At 28.3% G+C, this 19,359-nt stretch overlaps 1 protein-coding gene across 1 annotated transcript in view; it reads left to right on the top strand.

Moving 5' to 3' along the window:
• The first annotated feature begins 1,042 nt into the window (after nucleotides 1-1,042).
• Nucleotides 1,043-19,359, top strand: part of LOC107449942 (alpha spectrin) — a 67,910-nt gene continuing 49,593 nt past the window's right edge. Inside the window, exons 1-12 of the mRNA XM_071177193.1 lie at nucleotides 1,043-1,293; nucleotides 3,670-3,795; nucleotides 5,326-5,466; nucleotides 5,611-5,694; nucleotides 7,589-7,693; nucleotides 8,074-8,165; nucleotides 9,975-10,119; nucleotides 12,933-13,049; nucleotides 13,159-13,332; nucleotides 14,342-14,443; nucleotides 14,791-14,928; nucleotides 17,975-18,085. Of these exons, the coding sequence (XP_071033294.1) occupies nucleotides 1,051-1,293; nucleotides 3,670-3,795; nucleotides 5,326-5,466; nucleotides 5,611-5,694; nucleotides 7,589-7,693; nucleotides 8,074-8,165; nucleotides 9,975-10,119; nucleotides 12,933-13,049; nucleotides 13,159-13,332; nucleotides 14,342-14,443; nucleotides 14,791-14,928; nucleotides 17,975-18,085 (1,578 nt within the window). The 5' untranslated portion in view covers nucleotides 1,043-1,050. The remainder of the gene's footprint in view (nucleotides 1,294-3,669; nucleotides 3,796-5,325; nucleotides 5,467-5,610; nucleotides 5,695-7,588; nucleotides 7,694-8,073; nucleotides 8,166-9,974; nucleotides 10,120-12,932; nucleotides 13,050-13,158; nucleotides 13,333-14,341; nucleotides 14,444-14,790; nucleotides 14,929-17,974; nucleotides 18,086-19,359) is intronic.

Here is a 19,359-nt window from a genome sequence, read left to right as displayed (position 1 = left end):
TAGTACTGTTAGCCCTTTTAAAGTGCCTTCAAAATACTAAAATTTAAAACAGTGGATTGTATGTCACCAAGGGAAGATCTCGACCATGGAAGTTATTCCACTGGTGGTTGGTTTTGAATCCCTGCCCAGAATACAGGGTTTCCATAAGCAACTAAAATGCAACTGTTTGCGGCATGATGCGACTATGGTAACTTTTTATGTCTGAAAGGACTAAAAAAGCAACTATTTACAGGTAAAGGATCACTATTGGGAGACTTTTCTGTACTCATAGCGATGTTTTTTTTAGTACAAATTAGGTTGAACAACCTCGGGAGCTTCTGAACACTGATTTTTTTTAAAATAAAATATGTTTAAAATTTTGAATTGCAAATTTGAGTCATCACTTTTTAATGCATTAAATTTGCACACCTTCCATTGTAAGTCTATTTCGTTTCTCGATCGCCTTTTCTATGGTTATTGCTTTGAAGTTCCACATGATTTTAAAACAAGAAACTAATTTTCAATACAATATAATATTTTCTAAATCAACTATTGATAAAAGGGAAAAAAAATTTTAAAAGTATGTTTTTGAATGAATTCTGGTAATTAAAAGTTTCTGCAAATATAAGTTGTTTTTTTTTCTTTTCACATAAAAATTCAGTGCTAGAACACTAACGTCAATATTAAAATTACCATATTTGCCACCAACTTGACTAAATTGATCATGGTGGTATATGCCAATTAAGTCATTTAATAAAATTTGTCATATTTTTAAGAAATTTTTGTTCTTATTTAGGCAACTATTTTCATAAATTTTGGCGACTAATTTCATGCTTTAGGCGACTAAAAGCAATAATTTCGTTCATTTTTTTTCTGTGGCAACCTTATGAATACTGCTATTGTCTGGCAATAGGTATATTCGGTTTTTATAACCCAAATGCAGTATCATTGTTTCTAATTTTTGGCTTTAAACACTACTTGCTAAGTGTTATTTATTGTTTTTTTTTTTATTACCATAGCAATTAAATTATGAGTATTAAAAATATTTTATATTTCTTTTCAGTGTCCAATATGGACCTTCAACCGAGAGAAATTAAGATTTTGGAGAGTGTTGATGATATTCAGGATCGACGTGAACAAGTTCTCTCTCGCTATTCTGAATTCAAAATCGAAGCAAGGCATAAGAGAGAAAGATTAGAAGACTCCAGAAGGTTTCAGTATTTTAAACGAGATGCCGATGAGCTGGAATCATGGATAAATGAAAAGTTGCAGGCAGCTTCTGATGAAAGCTATAAAGATCCTACAAATTTGCAGGCATGTGTTGAGTTTTTAATGCAGTTTTTTTTTAGCTGTTTATTATAAATTTTTTTAATAAGCAGGGCTGATTGTCCTCAGGAAAAAATCTGTATTTTTCGGTAACAGTGATCCGGAAGTTTCCGGAGATCGAAGGTCCAGATGTTTCAAAAAATCATTGATCACAGAAGTTTCCAGAAATCAAATTTTCCAAGGTGGAACTGAAAAACACAGTTTGTATTATTTGTTTGTAAGGGAGAGCCAGAAAGATACTTTATAAGCTTATATTCATGATTATTATTCATTTTTTTATCAGTAAATAGTTGTTATAATCATAAACTCAAGAAAGAAAGACATTTGTAAATTTTAATTACTTCTCCAGATCACCATAGGTATGTGTAAATGGTATAGGTATGTGTAAAATTTTAAGTAAACTAAGAAATATTGAGAAAAAGTANCTATATGTAAATGGTATAGGTATGTGTAAAATTTTAAGTAAACTAAGAAATATTGAGAAAAAGGAAGAAAAAAACTTATTTAAAATTTTTTCAATTTAAATTGTTTTTTATTTTATTAACTCGAGAAATTTTCAAGAATTTTGACTTGGGCTCACAATTTCCCCTGAATAAGTACAAGATGCTTGTAAATGTTTCTTAAGAACTAAAGTTTATGCTCTTGTTCTTTTTATAACAAATTTTTACAATTTTGTAAGTAGGGCCTGACTTACCCTAATTGTGATATGGGGCAAAAACTTCTTTTTGGGCTCTCCTCTACTTCAGAAATGGAGAACCGAAATTTATGGTGGTATTTAAATTTTTCACCTCATTATAGATGTATGACAAGAAAAATCACTAGAATCTAAAATAGCTATAAAGTCCCCTTTCATACTCCGTCAGACGAAACATCGTTCTGTCCATTTTATTGATTTTCTGACAATTCTATGTCCATCATGCAAATGCAGCTTCCTGATTGTTAACTTTGTCATCTAGCTGCCAAAAATTCATATCCTTGCTGAAATTAAAGCGGAATTCAGCTAAATTTTTAGCAATTACGATAGCTCAATTAGCCAATCAGAAACCCGTATTTTTATAAACATATAGCATTTTGCGATATGTAAAAGCACAGAGTTTTCATTTGGCAAATTTCTCCACCGTGATTGTAAAAATTTAGCTGAATTCCATCCTAGAAAGCCATAAATTTACGAAATATTTTGTGTTCATACGATGATGTAATGAAGAAGCTAACATAAAACTGGCGGATTTTATTCAGTACTGATATTTAAAAAAAGTTCAATGAAGAATGAAACCCTCAATTTAGGGGGCCCCCTCTGATGTGGGGCCCCGGGGCAACTGCCTTGCATGCCCCTGCCTTAGTCAGGCTCTGTTTGTGAGAATAGAAGAAACGAAAATTATTTTGAATGTAATAAATGATAGTTTTTGTAAATTAAAAAAAAAATCATTGTTGATGCATTATAAATATTTATTTCAACTGACATTAAATAAGATTATTTTTATTTTTCTGAAATAAGAAAATAAACCATTTTAAATTAGCTATAACTTTTTCATAATGAATTTTAAAAAAAATTGAAAGTTTGCACCTCAAGTGGCTATTATAACTACTTTGATAATAGCAGTATTAGAAATGAAAAAAAAAAAAAAAAAATTGAAGCACTAGTAACTAAGAAATTTTACTTAGTTTCTATAGATTTTCACTCATCTCTTCACATATACCAAAGTGTCTTCTGTCTCCAGTAAACAATATCTTTTAGTAGATTTGTTACTTACAACTTCTTTTAAAAACTAATTCCTATTTCTCAGTATTAAATTTGTTAGAGAATTTGTATCGTAAAATTTAAGTTGTCTCAAAGACCCTTTGGAAACTATCGAGTTTGAAATAAAAGTAATATTAAAAGGAAACAAGTTATATTAAAAATAAAAAAAAATTGAAGTCGATTCCTACTTAGGTCAGTAAAGAAATTTTTTATTTTAGTTACTTTTTATTAAATTAATAAAATTTTTTTCTCCCTTATTAAGCTAAAATTAATTAAATTTAGTTAATGAATTAATATTTGAAAACTATATCAATGTCTGTATATCCGTTATTTTATTTCTCCAATGTTGGCAGGTATGGTGTCATACCTTTTACCTCAATATTTTGCTTATTTATATCTTTTATTTTAGTATTTTGCCAGTACTTGACTTTTTTCTAAAGTATTAAATTTGTTCCACAAGTATAAAATTTTATAAGAATATAAATATTGTCAATGTTATGAAATTTTTCTAATTGACTCACTTGGAAAACAAATTATTTCCAACTAAGTTTAATTGATCAATCTCCATATAATTTTGTATTATATTAATTTTAGCTTGATAAATTTTTTTCCCTTCTATTTCACAGGCTAAAATTCAAAAACACCAAGCATTTGAAGCTGAAGTTGCTGCTCATAGTAACGCTATTGTTGCCTTGGACAACACTGGTTCTGAACTTATCAATCAAAATCATTTTGCATCAGATGTCATTAAAGTAATTACTTATTTTGTCTATTTTTTTCGTTATTGATCTCTTTATTTTTGCATACATCTGTTATTTAATTTTTCGATTTGTTGCTTTTGAAAGAAAATTTGACTTTTTTTTTTCTGTGTAGTATACTAAAATAATAAATTAAACAGAAAGTTTTTTTTTGTGAGATTTGTGATTTAATTTATTCTATTCCATTAAGCCAGGGCAATAGAGCAATTTTATTTTGTTATAATTAAAAATAAATTTATAATGTCAAGGGTCTGTCTAGGGCAAATTTACTACTGTTTAGCGGTATCTTCATAAATTCAACTTAAGGAAAAACGGTAGTTTCACAAAATACTTTTTCTTGAAATTTTACTTTTGTATCCCGTAAGAGGCGATAAATCCATATTTTTACCATACTTTTGTGTTGATATTTTAATATAATTCTTAATTTTCACAAATTATGTCTAAATTTTCACAAAATAGGTACCTCTCAGAAAAACCCATACAGACCCCTAAATATTTTGAAATTTGTTTTATTACTTGTCTATGTTAATTTTTTTAATCTACATTTTTCTTGATTGGCTGTAAATCTCAAGTTAATGTCTAAAAAAGTATCTGTCTAACCTAGTTAAAGTAAAAAAAATCTATTTTTGTTGTAACTAATTTTTCAGAAAATTTTTGTCTAGAATGTTTATTACATTCATGAATAAAAATGTACTGGGTCCTAAAATTTTGTCAGGAAAATGTACTGAATATTTTACCAGGTTAATTTTAGGCACCCAGTAAAAATTTAATTTATTTATACCTGAACAGTTGCAGGTATATGTTCAAGTAAAAAATAAAATATTAAGACTCTTAATAAGGAACTTATTCATTTATTTTTTACGAGGTTAAGTAAATTTACGAAGCTCATAATAAAAATGCATGCATTTATTTTTAAATATGTATATGGCTCATTTCAATTAAAATCAACCAATAGTTGTTGCCAGTTACAATCATGTTGCAGATTTTTTTGAAGATATTTTGTGGGTATGAAGTTCAATATGAAGATGAAACATTTATATATATATATATTTGCATATTTTTAAAATCACATTTAACATCATTGAGGTGAAGAAACTAATTTTGTGCTATAAAAAAATCTTGAATTATTTTGTAATTACAAATCACTTTTCATTTTTTAAAAACAAGACACTTTATTGATTTTTTTTTTTAATGTTAATAAGTATATGGTGTTTATGTAAGAGAAAAAATTTAAGTTGTGAAAGTTGTTATTTCACAATAAATAATTCTTGAAATTTTCCAAAAGGTCTAAAAACATTTTTTTTTTAATAAAATTTTTAAAAAAATTATATATTTTCAACATTTTTATAGCATAATTCCATAGTGTTGACTTTTTCTTTGGAATGACACTGAAATTAAGAATGCAAACTTTCTGTTGAAATAAGTTTTATTTAAAATTTGATCAAAATAAGTCTTGTTTTATTGTTTGTTGAAGTAGTAATTTTCTTCCACCTTGGTTTCATATTATTAAATGTTCTTTTGCAGCATCGTTTGGAAGAGTTGCACCGCCTTTGGGAATTGTTGTTATCTAAGCTTGCAGATAAAGGGTTGAAATTGCAACAGGCTTTAGTTCTAGTGCAATTTCTACGCCAGTGCGATGAGGTTATGTTCTGGATTAATGATAAGGTAAATAGTAGTTCAAAGAAACATTTCTTGTCGTACCTTTTATTTATTTCTTTTTAAACATTTGTGATGTTTCTTTTTAAACATTTGTGATGTTTCTTTTTAAACATTTGTGATGTATTTTAAACATTTCTGATGTTTTTATAGGAAGCCTTTGTTACCACTGATGAATTTGGACAAGATCTTGAGCATGTTGAAGTATTGCAACGAAAGTTTGATGAGTTTCAAAAAGCAAGTATAGATAATTTAATTACTCTGATTTGTATTCTGTGTGTTTGGTTGATGCATAATGTTGCAGCATTTTTATTGAATTCCCTATTTTTTTTTGCTGTGCTCTCAGCAACTTTTTGTGTAATTTTGCATTAATATCTCAAAATATGCTGACAAATTGGCATCTCTATATTCAATTTAGTCGAATTCAGTATTTATCATTCTGATTGTGTCCCCTGTGGCATAATTGCGGCAACATTATCGCAGGACATTAGAGTTTTTGCAGACTGGTTTCAGATAGAATTTCAAATTAGATATATAAAATTCAAAAATTTAAAAAATAGTTCACTCTAGAAGTTTTTTGAAGAACACCATGTTTTACACACACTTATTTGAGTATCTCTTTTCTAAAGAGTCCTATTCCCGTGATTTTGTGGTTGATCTTTATTTTGAAGTTACTGCATGGATTTTGTGATTTTTAATTTATGTATGAATTTTAATTTATCATCGTTTAATTTATTTACAAATTGTAAGTTTTTGTATTGCTTTACAAAATTTCAAAAAGGAAATAATTAGTGCATTTTTCTGATACTTTAAACACAATGTTTCTGTTACTTTAAATTACTGAAAAAAAGATGAAATCTTTTAAAAATTTCTTCAGAAAAAAAATTAAATTTTTTATTTCCCAAGAGAAAAATCTTTCTGCAAGTATTCTGTAACGTACTTCGACAATGTTGCCACAGGGATGTAATTGTATATTTCCGATAAGTTTTTCAGAAATATCTTTTATGTTTCAAGTGAGGGCAAGCTTAAGCATTGAACGTGAAAAGTTTCCTACTTCAAAGTAAAAAAAATTGGTATGACTGCGTTTGTCTATAAGTTTAATGAAATTATTCATTTTAAACTTAAAAAATACAAAGGCTTTTTTTCTTTTTAAAGAGTAGACCAATCACGATCAATTCAATGAACTTATAGTTTAATGAATTTATTAAAATATTTGTGATTAATAGAGTTTTTATGCTCTACACTACCCTACAATAATGGAAGAGACACATTCAGTTTTTGACTTTTTTTAATTTCTCAAGAAATATCCAAAGGATTGTTTTGTAGAGTTGTTTTAGTTCACATGATTTTACATTCTTATCAATAAAAGTTAAAGCTTTCAGAGGTTTACAATAAATTACGAGAACAAAAAAGTATTTTTGCCTATGCCAGAAAATCAAGCAATACGCTTGCAACTTGTATGAATTACTTTAGTTGTTATTTTTAATTACTGCATAAAGTTTCAAAAACCTAAAGTAAATATTTTTGAAAATTTGCACATTTTTATAAATATTTTTTTTTTGCTTACTTTTTTTTGTTATAACTTCATAGATATTCAATGGAATTAAACAAAAGTGTAGATATAAAATTGTAAATTTTTTTTTAAAAAACTGCACAAGTTAGGAGTATTTAAGCTAGTTCTTTTATACTGTGAACACTGAAAAATTAAAAAAAAAAAAAATCATAATTTTGTAGTTAATAGTTTTTGGCAACTAATAAAAAAAAAATTGAATCGAACATCTTAAAAATTTAAAAAGTTTCAAGCAATTTTCTAAGTCCTTTTTGTACTTATCAAAAAGAAAAGAAGCTCAAAACGATCAACTTGGTATAGAGAAAGTTTGATGGTATAGTGAAAGAAAACATACTTTTATGGGGGTGGTGGTCCCTAAAATGCTGGTCTCATTTTTATTAAATCTTGTTTAATAGTATAAGATGGAATTTGTGGATAATCCCTTGCCGTTATTATTTTGCAGCGTTTTGTAGGAATATGTAAACAATTTAATTTGAGTTATTAATTTTTAAATATCTTATTATACAGAAGTCTATTGCTAAATTTAGAAGTTTTTTAAATGAAAATTGTGATATTTTATAGGATATGGCAAGTCAAGAATTCAGAGTGCAGGAAGTGAATGAGCAAGCTGAAAAATTAGTGAATGAAGGACATCCTGAAGGAGAAACTATCAACAAGAGAAAAGAGGTAGATTAATTAAACCTTTCTTCTGCTTTTTATTTTTTCTTTCAGGATGACACAAACAAACAATTCTTGAATTCTAGCAAAGTTAGAAATTATTGTGCCTGAAATTTTAATTTCAGTTACAAATATTTCTTTGATTTTGTTTACTTTTTTTTTTGATTTATTAAAAATAAGTTTGTTTTATACATTTAGACAATGAAGAATGTTTATTAAAGAGCATTTTTTTTTTATATATTTAAAGACATGAAATATTTTAAAAGAATATATTTTTTGTATATTTTATTTTTTCTTGCTTTTTGTATATTGATATTTTTTTTATTATTAATAATTTTTTTGTGTGTGTGTTTTGCTCCTGATTGTATTGCTGTTTTAACTTCTTTTAGGAGGTGAATGATGCTTGGCAGAGATTAAAAGCTTTGACACTTTTGAAACAAGAAAAGCTCTTTGGGGCACACGAAATTCAACGTTTTAATAGGTAAATACTGACTTTTTTTTAAAAATTGAATTGTTGGAAGTCAGTATTTGAGAATTTTCTACTCTATAGCTTATTTTGTCTCTTAAAGTTTCCAAAAATTTTATCGACTACATTTTTAAAATTTTTTAAACTTTTATTGTGATTTTTCACTTTCTACCATTTTTTTTAACTTATCTCTTTTTATGTATGTTTGTTTGTAAATTCTGTAGAAAGTTAAAAATTCAAATGTTAACACAAATAGATATTTTTTTTTAAAAAAAAGAGACTGCATTTAATTATAATAATTGGGAAATACATAAATTATTTTAGCTCTGAAGAATGATTTTTGGTTAATTATGTACTCATTAATTTAGTTGCAGCCCTATAAAATTAGTGAGCACCCTCCCCTGCTCTTTGATGCTAGGCAACCCCCAAATATTGCTATATAAGTTTATGTTTATTTTGCTTGTTACCTAATTAAATCTATTTGAAATATTTTCTAGTGTAAAATCTTACGAATTTAAATCTATTAAAGTCTCTTCAAAATGTTTTTTTTTTTTCGTTTTTAAAGAAGTTAAAATTTTAAACAATAAGTTACTGCAACAAAATATTTTAAATTGAAATAAGGGACATGCATTAGAAAAACTTTCATGAACAGAACTTTTGCGTAGCCAAAACAATTATAGTTTTAAAAAACAAAAACTGTTAAGGATTCCCAACTTTGTTAGAAACATAAATTTCAGAACTGTAAGTTATCACTGTAAAGTTGTCAAATGACATATTATTAGGAAATTAAATTGAAATGTATGACATTTAATAGAAAAACTTGCAGAAACTAAACATTAATTGACAACAAACACTAAGTACAAATGCTATTAAAGATTAAGAACTTCTTTAAAAATAGAGTTGCAGAACTAAATTTTTCAAACGTAATGTCGTTATTGAGTAGGCTATGAACTGCTTTCTGTTAAAAGAAATGAGCATGTCTGATGAAATTAGAGGTATTCTGGGAATAGAAATTAATTGGCTTATTCAGCCTTAAATCATCGAGCTTTGATTTTTGTATTTTTTCTCAGGTTTGGGACAATTAGTCCAGTTCCACCTTTAGAGAACATAATGATGGCACCTTTTTTAATTTATGGGGAGATATTCCTGTGGGATTGGTGCTGTTCAAAAACTCGTCAGGGTAGCAGCCGATTTTGCTGATCACCACTTAATATAGTGTCTACAATTTTGCATATTTCTGTGTTTTTCTCATTGGACACTATTGACAAATCATTTGGTGACTGTTAAAATTGCTCTACCTTTAAGCTGGTGAAGTGTAACTGTTCTAAAATCAGTGTCAGAACACAACTGTTGAGCTTGCTGAATATTGGAATGCTGTGTAACAGATTTCTGGCAACTTGAGCACTCTCCCATCCTTCCGATTTTGAATGTTCTGTAACCATACTGCAAAAGAATTTAATTTTGAAAGAACATACGTTTTGAGTAACTTATAAAATTGAAATTTAGCCCAAAGCTGATGTGGTTTTTTTAAGCAACTAGCAATTGTCATTGAGCAGTAATCTTTAGGAATCACTGTTTACCTACTATGTCTTTATTTTTTTCCCACACTCTGTAAAATTACATGTTATAACTAATTGACTTAGTGGAGTCACTGTAACTTGTTGTGGTCCTTCAGACCAGTCACTAAATTTTCTGACTTCTATCTGTGTTGGTCATTGTGTGGTTTCTGCTAGGAGGTTTGAATGTATTCTCTGCTACATAAAATTTGATTTTTTTCTCTATCATGTGTGACTGGTGGTATTTAAAATGGATTTTTTTCTTCAGAGATGCTGATGAGACCATTACCTGGATAACAGAGAAAGACTTAGTTTTGTCCACAGATGATTATGGTAGAGATCTAGTGAGTGTGCAAACACTGCAGAGAAAACATGAAGGCATTGAGAGAGATTTGGCTGCCCTCGAAGACAAAGTAACCCAATTATTATTTTTTATTTTACTGTTCTGATAAATAAATCATTTTCAACGATGAATATTTATCAAAACATTATTATTATTATTATTATTTTAAATTTATATATTTTTTCCTGACATCGACAATGTGCTGTGATTTTGTCTACCAGTACAGAGATGATTGCGCTCCGGAAAAAATTCAGATTTCCAGATTTTTCACTAACTATGATCTGGAAATCCAAGGTCCAGAAGTTTCTAGAACTCATCAATCACAATTATGTATAGAAATTCTTGTATATTTTAGTTAAAAATATTAGGACTAGAATTTGTTATCTCACGATTATCTCTTTCATTTGTAAATATTTTTTCTAGTAGAATAATAAATGTGATTAGAGTTAGAGATAAAAGTAAGCTAGTAATTAATTATTCGTCTGAATTGTACTGCATATAATTTATTTAAAATTTCATGTATTAAAAATATCAACAATTTAAGTTTATAATGACATTTATTTTTTGAAATGCATCATTAATGATTTTAGTCAGGAAATTTTCTGGATTTTTAAGTTGGGCTCAAATTTATCCCTTCCAGTAGCAATCAACTGTATTACTGCATTTATCTGGATACTCACGGAATCCCAGAAATTAAATTGCAGCCCTATTTCATGTTTAAAAGTGTCGTAAATGAATCCATTTTTATTTATCCATTTTATGAATCCATTTAGTATTTATAGTATGTCCGTTTTATTACTTTTGTGTTATCTACTTGATTCTTTTGCTAAATGTTTAAATTATTTTAAAAACTGTTTATTTATATTTCCAGTAACTAATGCAATTTCGCTAAGATACGCCACACCCGTAAACTTTGACTGAAAAGGAATATTTTTTTTTTATTATTTATGTAAAAATTTGTTTACAAATGGTGACTAGTTTAGTTTTTTTTTATTTCTTTGAAGAGATAACTTTAAATGTTGAACATTTCTTAAACATATGCTAAAAATGTTACAGAAAACAAAATCTCCTTAACTGAAGTGAATTTTTTTTTTTTTAAAATTTTTTTTTTTAAAATTTTAACCAAAAAAAAAGTGAAGAATTTTACAATTTCCGTAGTTAAAATCTGTTAAAAAATTATTAGTTTTTTTTATTAAATATTAGGTCTCAATTCCTAGAATATATACTGTTTGAAACTCCCTTAGTTACAGTGCAAGGGTCATGATCTCTTCAGATATTATTATAGTGATTATAAAAATACTTTTGTTTTAATAGATCCAACAATCAAATACAGTTTTCTTATACGTAAATTTTGTATATACATATAAATCTGAGGACAATTTTTCTTCTAGCACTCAAAATATTTTTGAACTTAAAGAAATTTAGACAAATATCCTTGTGCATTGTAGCTTTGGTGAATAATCGTCAATTTTAGTTTAGTTTTTATGAATCAGAGATGATTGTACTTCAGAAAAAATGTGGATTTTTTTTTTTTTTTTTTGCTAATTGCTATCTGGAAGTTTCTGGAAATCCAAGGTCCAGAAGTTTCAAGAAATCATCGATTAAATTTATGTATAAAAATTCTTGTATATTTTATTTAAAATATTAGAACTTTATTTAATGCTTGGCATCTCTTTCATTTGTAAATATTTTTTTCTGGTAGAATAATAAATGTGATTAAAAATAAAAGTAAACTTATAGATAATTACAGTAGAACTCCAATTATCCGAATCAATTGGGACCAGACTCCGTTCGGATAATCAAAAATTCGGATAACTGGATTTTATTTTTAAAAAATGCTTATTTTAAATAATTACTGTATGTATAGTGGAAATGAGGGGAAAAAATGTTTTTAAGGATTTCTTCTAAGGATTCTTGAGGATTTCAACAATTCTTCTGTGGGATGAGTTGGTGCATTATCAACAATCAAAAGCATAGGACTTCCAACAGATTTTTGGAGTTTTTTCACTTCAGGAATGAAAATTGCATCGTATCACTCTGTAAACAGTGCTGCAGTCATCCAAGCTTTGTATTGGTTTTTATATAATAGGGGAAGTTTTTTGACATTTTTAAATGCTCTTGGGCGTTTTGACTTCCCTATTAACAGAAGGGGTATTTCATGGCTCCCAGTTGAGTTCGGGCAGTTAAGCACAGTAACGCGGTCTTTACTAGCTTTATGCCCTGGAGCACTCGGAGGCTTTGGCACTGCACTCTCTTTTAGAGGCTAAAGTGGTTTTGGGTAAAGCTTTCCATATTAGACCAGACTCATCGGCGTTGTATAAGAAGTCGGAATCGTAAGAGGCTGCTATAACTTTAAATTTTTCAATAAACTCGTCAGAAGCTTTGGAGTCTGCAGATAACTTTTCACCACTTAAATCTAGTTCACGAATACCGTGCCTAGACTTAAAATTCCTTAGCCAGCCGTTACTTGCTTTGAAAGATAAATAACCCAGCTTTTCAGCTAAGATCTTAGCTTTTCCACAAATCTTTGTCCTATCCTGTAAACTTTCTCTGCATAAATCTTTCCTTGGCTTTACTAAAATTTTATTTTATTCATATAAAAAAAGAGAAACTTATCTTTTTACTATATTTTCATATTTCCATACGAATTCTGAAAGAGATTCGGATAATCGACGATTCGGATAGTTGGAGTTCGGATAATTGGAGTTCTACTGTATTTATTTAAATTACGCTGCATATAATTTATTTAGAATTTCATGCTTTAAAAATATCAATGACATAAATTTTTTAAAATACATCATTAATGATTTTACTCGAAATTTTCAGGATTTTTGAGTTGGGCTCACAATTATTCCTGTTAAATGCTATTTTTATTTTTTTAAGGTAATGACATTAGCCCAAGAAGCAGACAGATTATGTGTTATTCATCAAGATCATTCAGGACAAATACAGTCAAAAAATGCTGAAATCTCATCTAATTGGGAGAGTCTTAAATCAAAGGTTAGTCTCTGCTTTTTTAAAAATATTAAGTCTTTTTTAATAATATAATTTGCGATTATAAATAATTAAATAAAAGTAAAAAATAAAATAAAATTTGATGTATTTATAGGCACAAGAGCGCCGTAGACGCCTGGATGAGTCGTATCTTCTTCACCGATTTCTAGCCGACTTCAGAGATTTAGTATCTTGGATTCACGACATGAAGGCTATCATTTCTGCAGATGAATTGGCTAAAGATGTAGCAGGAGCTGAAGCATTGCTTGAAAGGCATCAGGAACACAAGGTTTGTATTGAATATTTTCAAAAAGCAAAATTTCTTACGCAAAGCCAATTTCTGAATTCTCCAAAATAGTGTTTCTTTGTCAGTGCAACTGCTGGCTTTTGCTGCCTCAATAACTGACAAATGCAGCTCCTCTTATCCATTTTAACTCCCTTCCAATTTCTAATCTTTGGGGTTTTCATGTCATTTTCGATATCGTTGAACCATCTAGTTGGGGTCTGCCTCTGGGACATGTCCCCTCGGGGTTCTTAAAGGCAACAATTCTCATGGTGCTATTTTCAGGGCTTCTCCATAGATGGGCTAGCCATCTCAGCCTATTGCTGAGGATTATTTGTGTAATTTGGGGCTGCTTATAGAGTCAGTAAAGCTTGAAGTTATATCAGGTACACCAGCATCCTCTTTCTTGAATTCCATGAAAGATGGCTCTGAGGATCTTTCTTTCGAAAGTGTCTAGTGACCACTAAATTTCTGAATTTAGGATTCAATTTTTGCTTTTATAAAGCATTACAGGAAGTACGAGTGTCTTATAGAGTTTTAACTTTGTTTTTCGGCTGAGAAGATTCGATCTCTATTATTGATTTCTGCTCTAAGTATGTTTTGATCGTTAACTACAGTACCAAACATTTCAATTTGTTAACCTTTACAATGGTATAACCATCGATACATAAAGGGGCACTGTTAATTGCAGTTGAGGATGAAAATCCCATGAATTACATCTTATCTTTGTTAATAGAAAGGCCCATATTTGTGGCAGCAGCTTCAAGAGCTTGAAAAGCCTCTTTGCCATATAATGTAAACTAGTTATTTATAAAATAATATGTAAACTAGTGTTTAAATTTTATAAATGCGTGGTTTCTTAAAAAATAAATTTCCTTTTATGTCTTATATTAATTAGCATTATTTGTATTTAGAACTAGTAATTGAGCATTTGATTTACCAAGTATTGATAGTTAGTAATTCAGAAAAAGAGATGTATTATGGAATATATGCTTAAAATATTTATTTTAATTAGGGTGAGATAGATGCAAGAGAAGATAGTTTTAGAGCCACCGCTGAAGCAGGAAAAATACTTTTAGATCAAGATCATTATGCAGTTGAAGAAGTGAAGGAAAAAGTAATTATCATCTATTCATCATTATGATAATTTAACGTTTTTCAATAAATGCTCTTGGAGAAGTGTTTAAATGTATGCTAATAAATAAATGCTTATAAATAAATTAATTTTGAAACTATTTCATTTACTATAGCATGTATGTTCAGCTGTTCCTTTTATCCTATAGGTTTTTCCCTCAATTCAAATTAGTTAGCCTAATATAGCTGACATCAGAGCACAGTAATTGTGTTTCCTCTTAATATATTGTGTATAATATGTAGAGGGATTTTTTTTTCACATTTGAAAAATAAAATTTCCCGTGTACTCCAGTAAAACTAATACTTATAAAAGTTTTCTTTGTTTTACAGCTTGTGACTCTTGCAAATGAAAAGCAGTCTCTACTCTCACTGTGGGAGGAGAGACGTATCCTTTATGAACAATGCATGGATTTGCAACTCTTCTATAGAGACACTGAACAGGCAGACACTTGGATGGCTAAACAAGAAGTAAACTCATCTATTTAAATTTCATGGATTATTTGATTTTTTTTATATCCTTCAATATTTTAATGTAAACAGGGCTGCCATTGGAGACTAAAAAGGCGACTAAAACGACTATTTTAAAGCAATAGCAACTATGGCGACTATTTTAGTAGAAATATGAGTAAAAACAACTAATTTGCAATGATTTGCGTAAAATCAGCGACTTTTTTAAGCCAAAACGACTAAGATGAAGAATAGCTTCATGAGTTTCCCCCACTTTTTTTTTCCGCGCTTTCGTTTTATCCTAACTTTATTATTTCTCACTGTTTGATGTCAAAAGCATGATAGACATATTTAACCAATCAGACTGATGGAATTGGAATTTGCACTACGTGAATGCTCCTCCTGCTTTAGAAAGCTAATGTAATATCTCTGAGGATTAAGTTTCTTCCTATCTTTTAATTTGAACGAAGTAGCAAAATTAGAAAAATTGTCTTTGATTACGCAAAATGTGTTGTTAATTTTTTTAGAGCTATTTAGAATAGAAAAAAAGGTACATGGTGATATTTGTTTTGTCGAGTTATGATCGTGATTTTTTTGATAAGCATTAAAATTTGGAAATGTGTCAGTTATGAAAAATAAACAAAATAAAATGGAATTAAATTGCAATATTTATTTTTTTAATGCCTAAACTAAGCAGCTGCAACTTAGAACCGAGAAAGGAAATTAAAGTTTCAAATTCAACTGTTCTGTAACAGATAAAAATAAAACTCCCTGTTTTTGTGCGTAGTGTGAAAGAATATATTGTTGGCAAATCCACAAATAAATGTACATTTTTTATAAAATATGAGTATCTAACTGCATGTTATTTGAATTTTATGCTATTGCAGCACAAATAATTAAAATTATGTTAGAGGAGGATATGATGTTAACAACTATTTTATATATCTTGGAGACTATTTTTCATATATGATGCAACTAAAGCAACTATTTTTCTTGTTTTCATCCAGTGGCAGCCCTGTGTAAATTAAAATCATTTAAAAACTTTAATATTTTTTAATTTGTTCTTCATCTAATATAATAGTTTACGTGCCTGCAAAGTCTCCTGTTTTATAACAAAGACTCCTGTATTTTTCATCAATCTCCTGTTGCCCGTATATTCTCAAATATCTCAGTATTTGATGAAAAAAATTTTGCAGTTAAATTTCCTTCGGATGGCAAAAATACACCTTGTTTCTAAACAGATGGTGCTATTGTCGGTACTGCAGTATGTTGAGTGTTTATAGTTAAATTAATTATAAATAATGGTTTGAAAAAATCTTTAGATTAAGATTTATATACATAATTGTTACTTCGGTAAATGTAAGTGCTTAATTTTGAATTTCTCTTTTTGACTTATATAATTATGCATGATGTGTCAAAACTTGACTCAAAGCCTTAAAAATTTGCTAGTAAAATCTCTGTTATTTTATTTCTCCAATGTTGGAAAATATTAGTTTATTAAATTTACTATAGAGTGTTAGTTCAGTTCTGTTCTTAGCCTGTTTTCTTTACCCTTCTTGCAGTATGCTGAACTTAAACTATTTTGCAAAGCAAATTGTAAAACTGAACCATAAAAATTATACATATATTGTATTACAAAAAAATTTAAAAAGTTAAATCTTTTAAGATTGGTCATTTCAGAGATTTATATATGTTTCAAGGAATAAAAGAAGTATGTTCTGGCAACATTTTAAATCTATATATATATTTCTCATACACGGCGACAAAAAAAAGCCTCATTACAACTCCTCGAATGGCAACGATAGAAAATCGACCAATGATTGCCGCTAAAAATGTCACATGCCAAATCTAGCTGAGGTGCTCAACATATAGCGCTTTTAAAAACGGAAACTGAAATAACCTTAAGCTAGGCAGAAGTGAGTAGTCTTTGTCGATAGATCTCTATTTTAGTATTTTGTCGAAAGCGCTTTTTTTCACAAATTTATTTGACGATTTTTTATTTATATCACAAATTGTTTTATTATTGTTATTAGTAGTTATTCATTGAAAAATGAGTCTCTCAGTCGTGCTACTAGGCTTTAAGATTTTATACTATAGCGCATTTCAAATAGGTTTAACGAATTACATGTCATTTATTTGAATTCAAATTTATTTTAATGACTTAGTATTTACTAAAAAGATGTAATTTTTTTTTCAAAAAAAAGTTGTTATATGAATTTGAATGATTGCTTTGAATTTTTAGAATTTTGTTTATTTGCAATGTACCTAAGTTAGTAGCGAGCGAAGCAAACCATATAAGATTGCATAGCAATTTTCGGGGGTTGGCGAGCGTCAGCGAGCAGGGGACGCAGCCCACTAGTTTTATATAATTNTTTGATGAAAAAAATTTTGCAGTTAAATTTCCTTCGGATGGCAAAAATACACCTTGTTTCTAAACAGATGGTGCTATTGTCGGTACTGCAGTATGTTGAGTGTTTATAGTTTAATTAATTATAAATAATGGTTTGAAAAAAGATTTAAATTAAGATTTACATACATAATTGTTACTTCGGTAAATGTAAGTGCTTATATTATTTTCAATTTTGAATTTCTCTTTTTGACTTATATAATTATGCATGATGTGTCAAAACTTGACTCAAAGCCTAAAAAATTTTGCTAGTAAAATCTCTGTTATTTTATTTCTCCACTGTTGGCAAATATTAGTTTATTAAATTTACTATAGTGTGTTAGTTCAGTTCTGTTCTTAGCCTGTTTTCTTTACCCTTCTTGCAGTATGCTAAATTTAAAACCATTTTGCGAAGCAAATTGTAAGACTGAACCATAAAAATTTTACACATATTGTACTTAAAAATTATATATATATTGTATTACAAAAATATAAAAAGTTAAATGTTTTAAGATTGGTCATTTCAGAGATTTATATATATTTCAGGGAATAAAAGAAATATGTTCAGGCAAAATTTTATATAATTCTTGTAGTTTAAGCTGATAGGGTTTTTCTTTCCAACTGCTAACTTTGCCAGACACTGCAAATAGGCATTGCGAATTTAATTTCCTCTTCTCCTAGGCATTCTTGGTGAATGAAGATTTGGGAGATTCATTGGATTCTGTGGAAGCACTCATTAAAAAACATGAAGATTTTGAAAAATCTCTAGCTGCTCAAGAAGAAAAAATTAAAGTAAGAATTTTTTTTCGTGCACTCCACATATTTTGAATCGGATAAGATAACTGTGTTTTTATTTAAATTATATTTTAAGTATTTTATTATTAAGATTATATTTTATAAATTTTAAATACTTTACGACTAGCTATAAAGTATCTAAAATTAAATTGATATGGTTTTTCCATTATTCTGAAACTGGTGTAACGAATCAGAAAATAAAACAGCATGTGATTTATGTGATATAATGTTAAGTTTAAGTAACAGAGACCTAAAGAGCAACAGATAAAATAGTTTGACTTGACAATACTCAGACGGAAAGAAAAAAATTCTTTCGAAAATTGAATATTATTTATAAAATATTTCCTATTTAAAATTGAGGTGTTTAAAAAAAAGTTAGATTTGAAGTTCCAATGTTACATTAAACTTAAGAAAGATTAAATGTGTAATAAGAATTATTTTTCTCTATTAATTTGAGTATTTTTGTAATATTACTTGAAATCTGTGTTGTTACTCGTAAAGCTTATATTGGATTTGGCTTAAGACTTGCAGATTAATTTTTGCTTAATAAGTAGGATTTCTACATTAAAATTGTGACAAGGTTTTTGACCCAGTATGCGAAAGATGGCACTACATTAAAATTAAAACTTTTTTATTTTAATTCCTAACTTTAAAAATCCCAATAAAACCCACCTGGATTGTTTTTTTTAAAAAAGAAACCTGCATTTCTTTAAAACCTGAATTGTGAAGTTCTCCCTTGGTTAGAAACCCTTGTTGTAGAACATTAAAAATTGGTAAACATTAATAAGGTACTTTTTACCAGATGTCTATTAAATTCAGGTAGTACCATATAAAACCATGCAGATTGCCTGAGAGACAATGGTGAATTTCAAATAAGCTTCAAGCCATTTCTGATTAACAGTGCTTTATTTGCCGTTTCTAAATTACATTATTCTGAAATCATCTTAACAAGGAGAATAAATCTGAGAGTTCTTCATTTAATATATATCACAAACATAGTTACCAATATCATATAGTATAAATTCATTTTTTTTCCCCAAAAGCTCTTATTTATCTCTGTATTACTTGTTTTAAAAAACTTATTAAATTAATAATTCAAACATTCAACTGAGTGAGATGTAATATACTAATTTACTTTTGAAAAAAAAGAAATTAAGCTGCATGCTCACTGCATTTTCATTTAAAAATTTTTAAATTATCTTTTTTAATCGTTTGAATGGAGAAATATTGAATATTCATATCTTCATCAATTTTGATGTCTTTCAGTAACT

This window comes from Parasteatoda tepidariorum, chromosome 1 (assembly GCF_043381705.1).
Source record: "Parasteatoda tepidariorum isolate YZ-2023 chromosome 1, CAS_Ptep_4.0, whole genome shotgun sequence".
Classification (NCBI taxonomy): Eukaryota; Metazoa; Arthropoda; class Arachnida; order Araneae; family Theridiidae; genus Parasteatoda; species Parasteatoda tepidariorum.
This window is presented reverse-complemented; position numbering and strand designations above follow the sequence as displayed.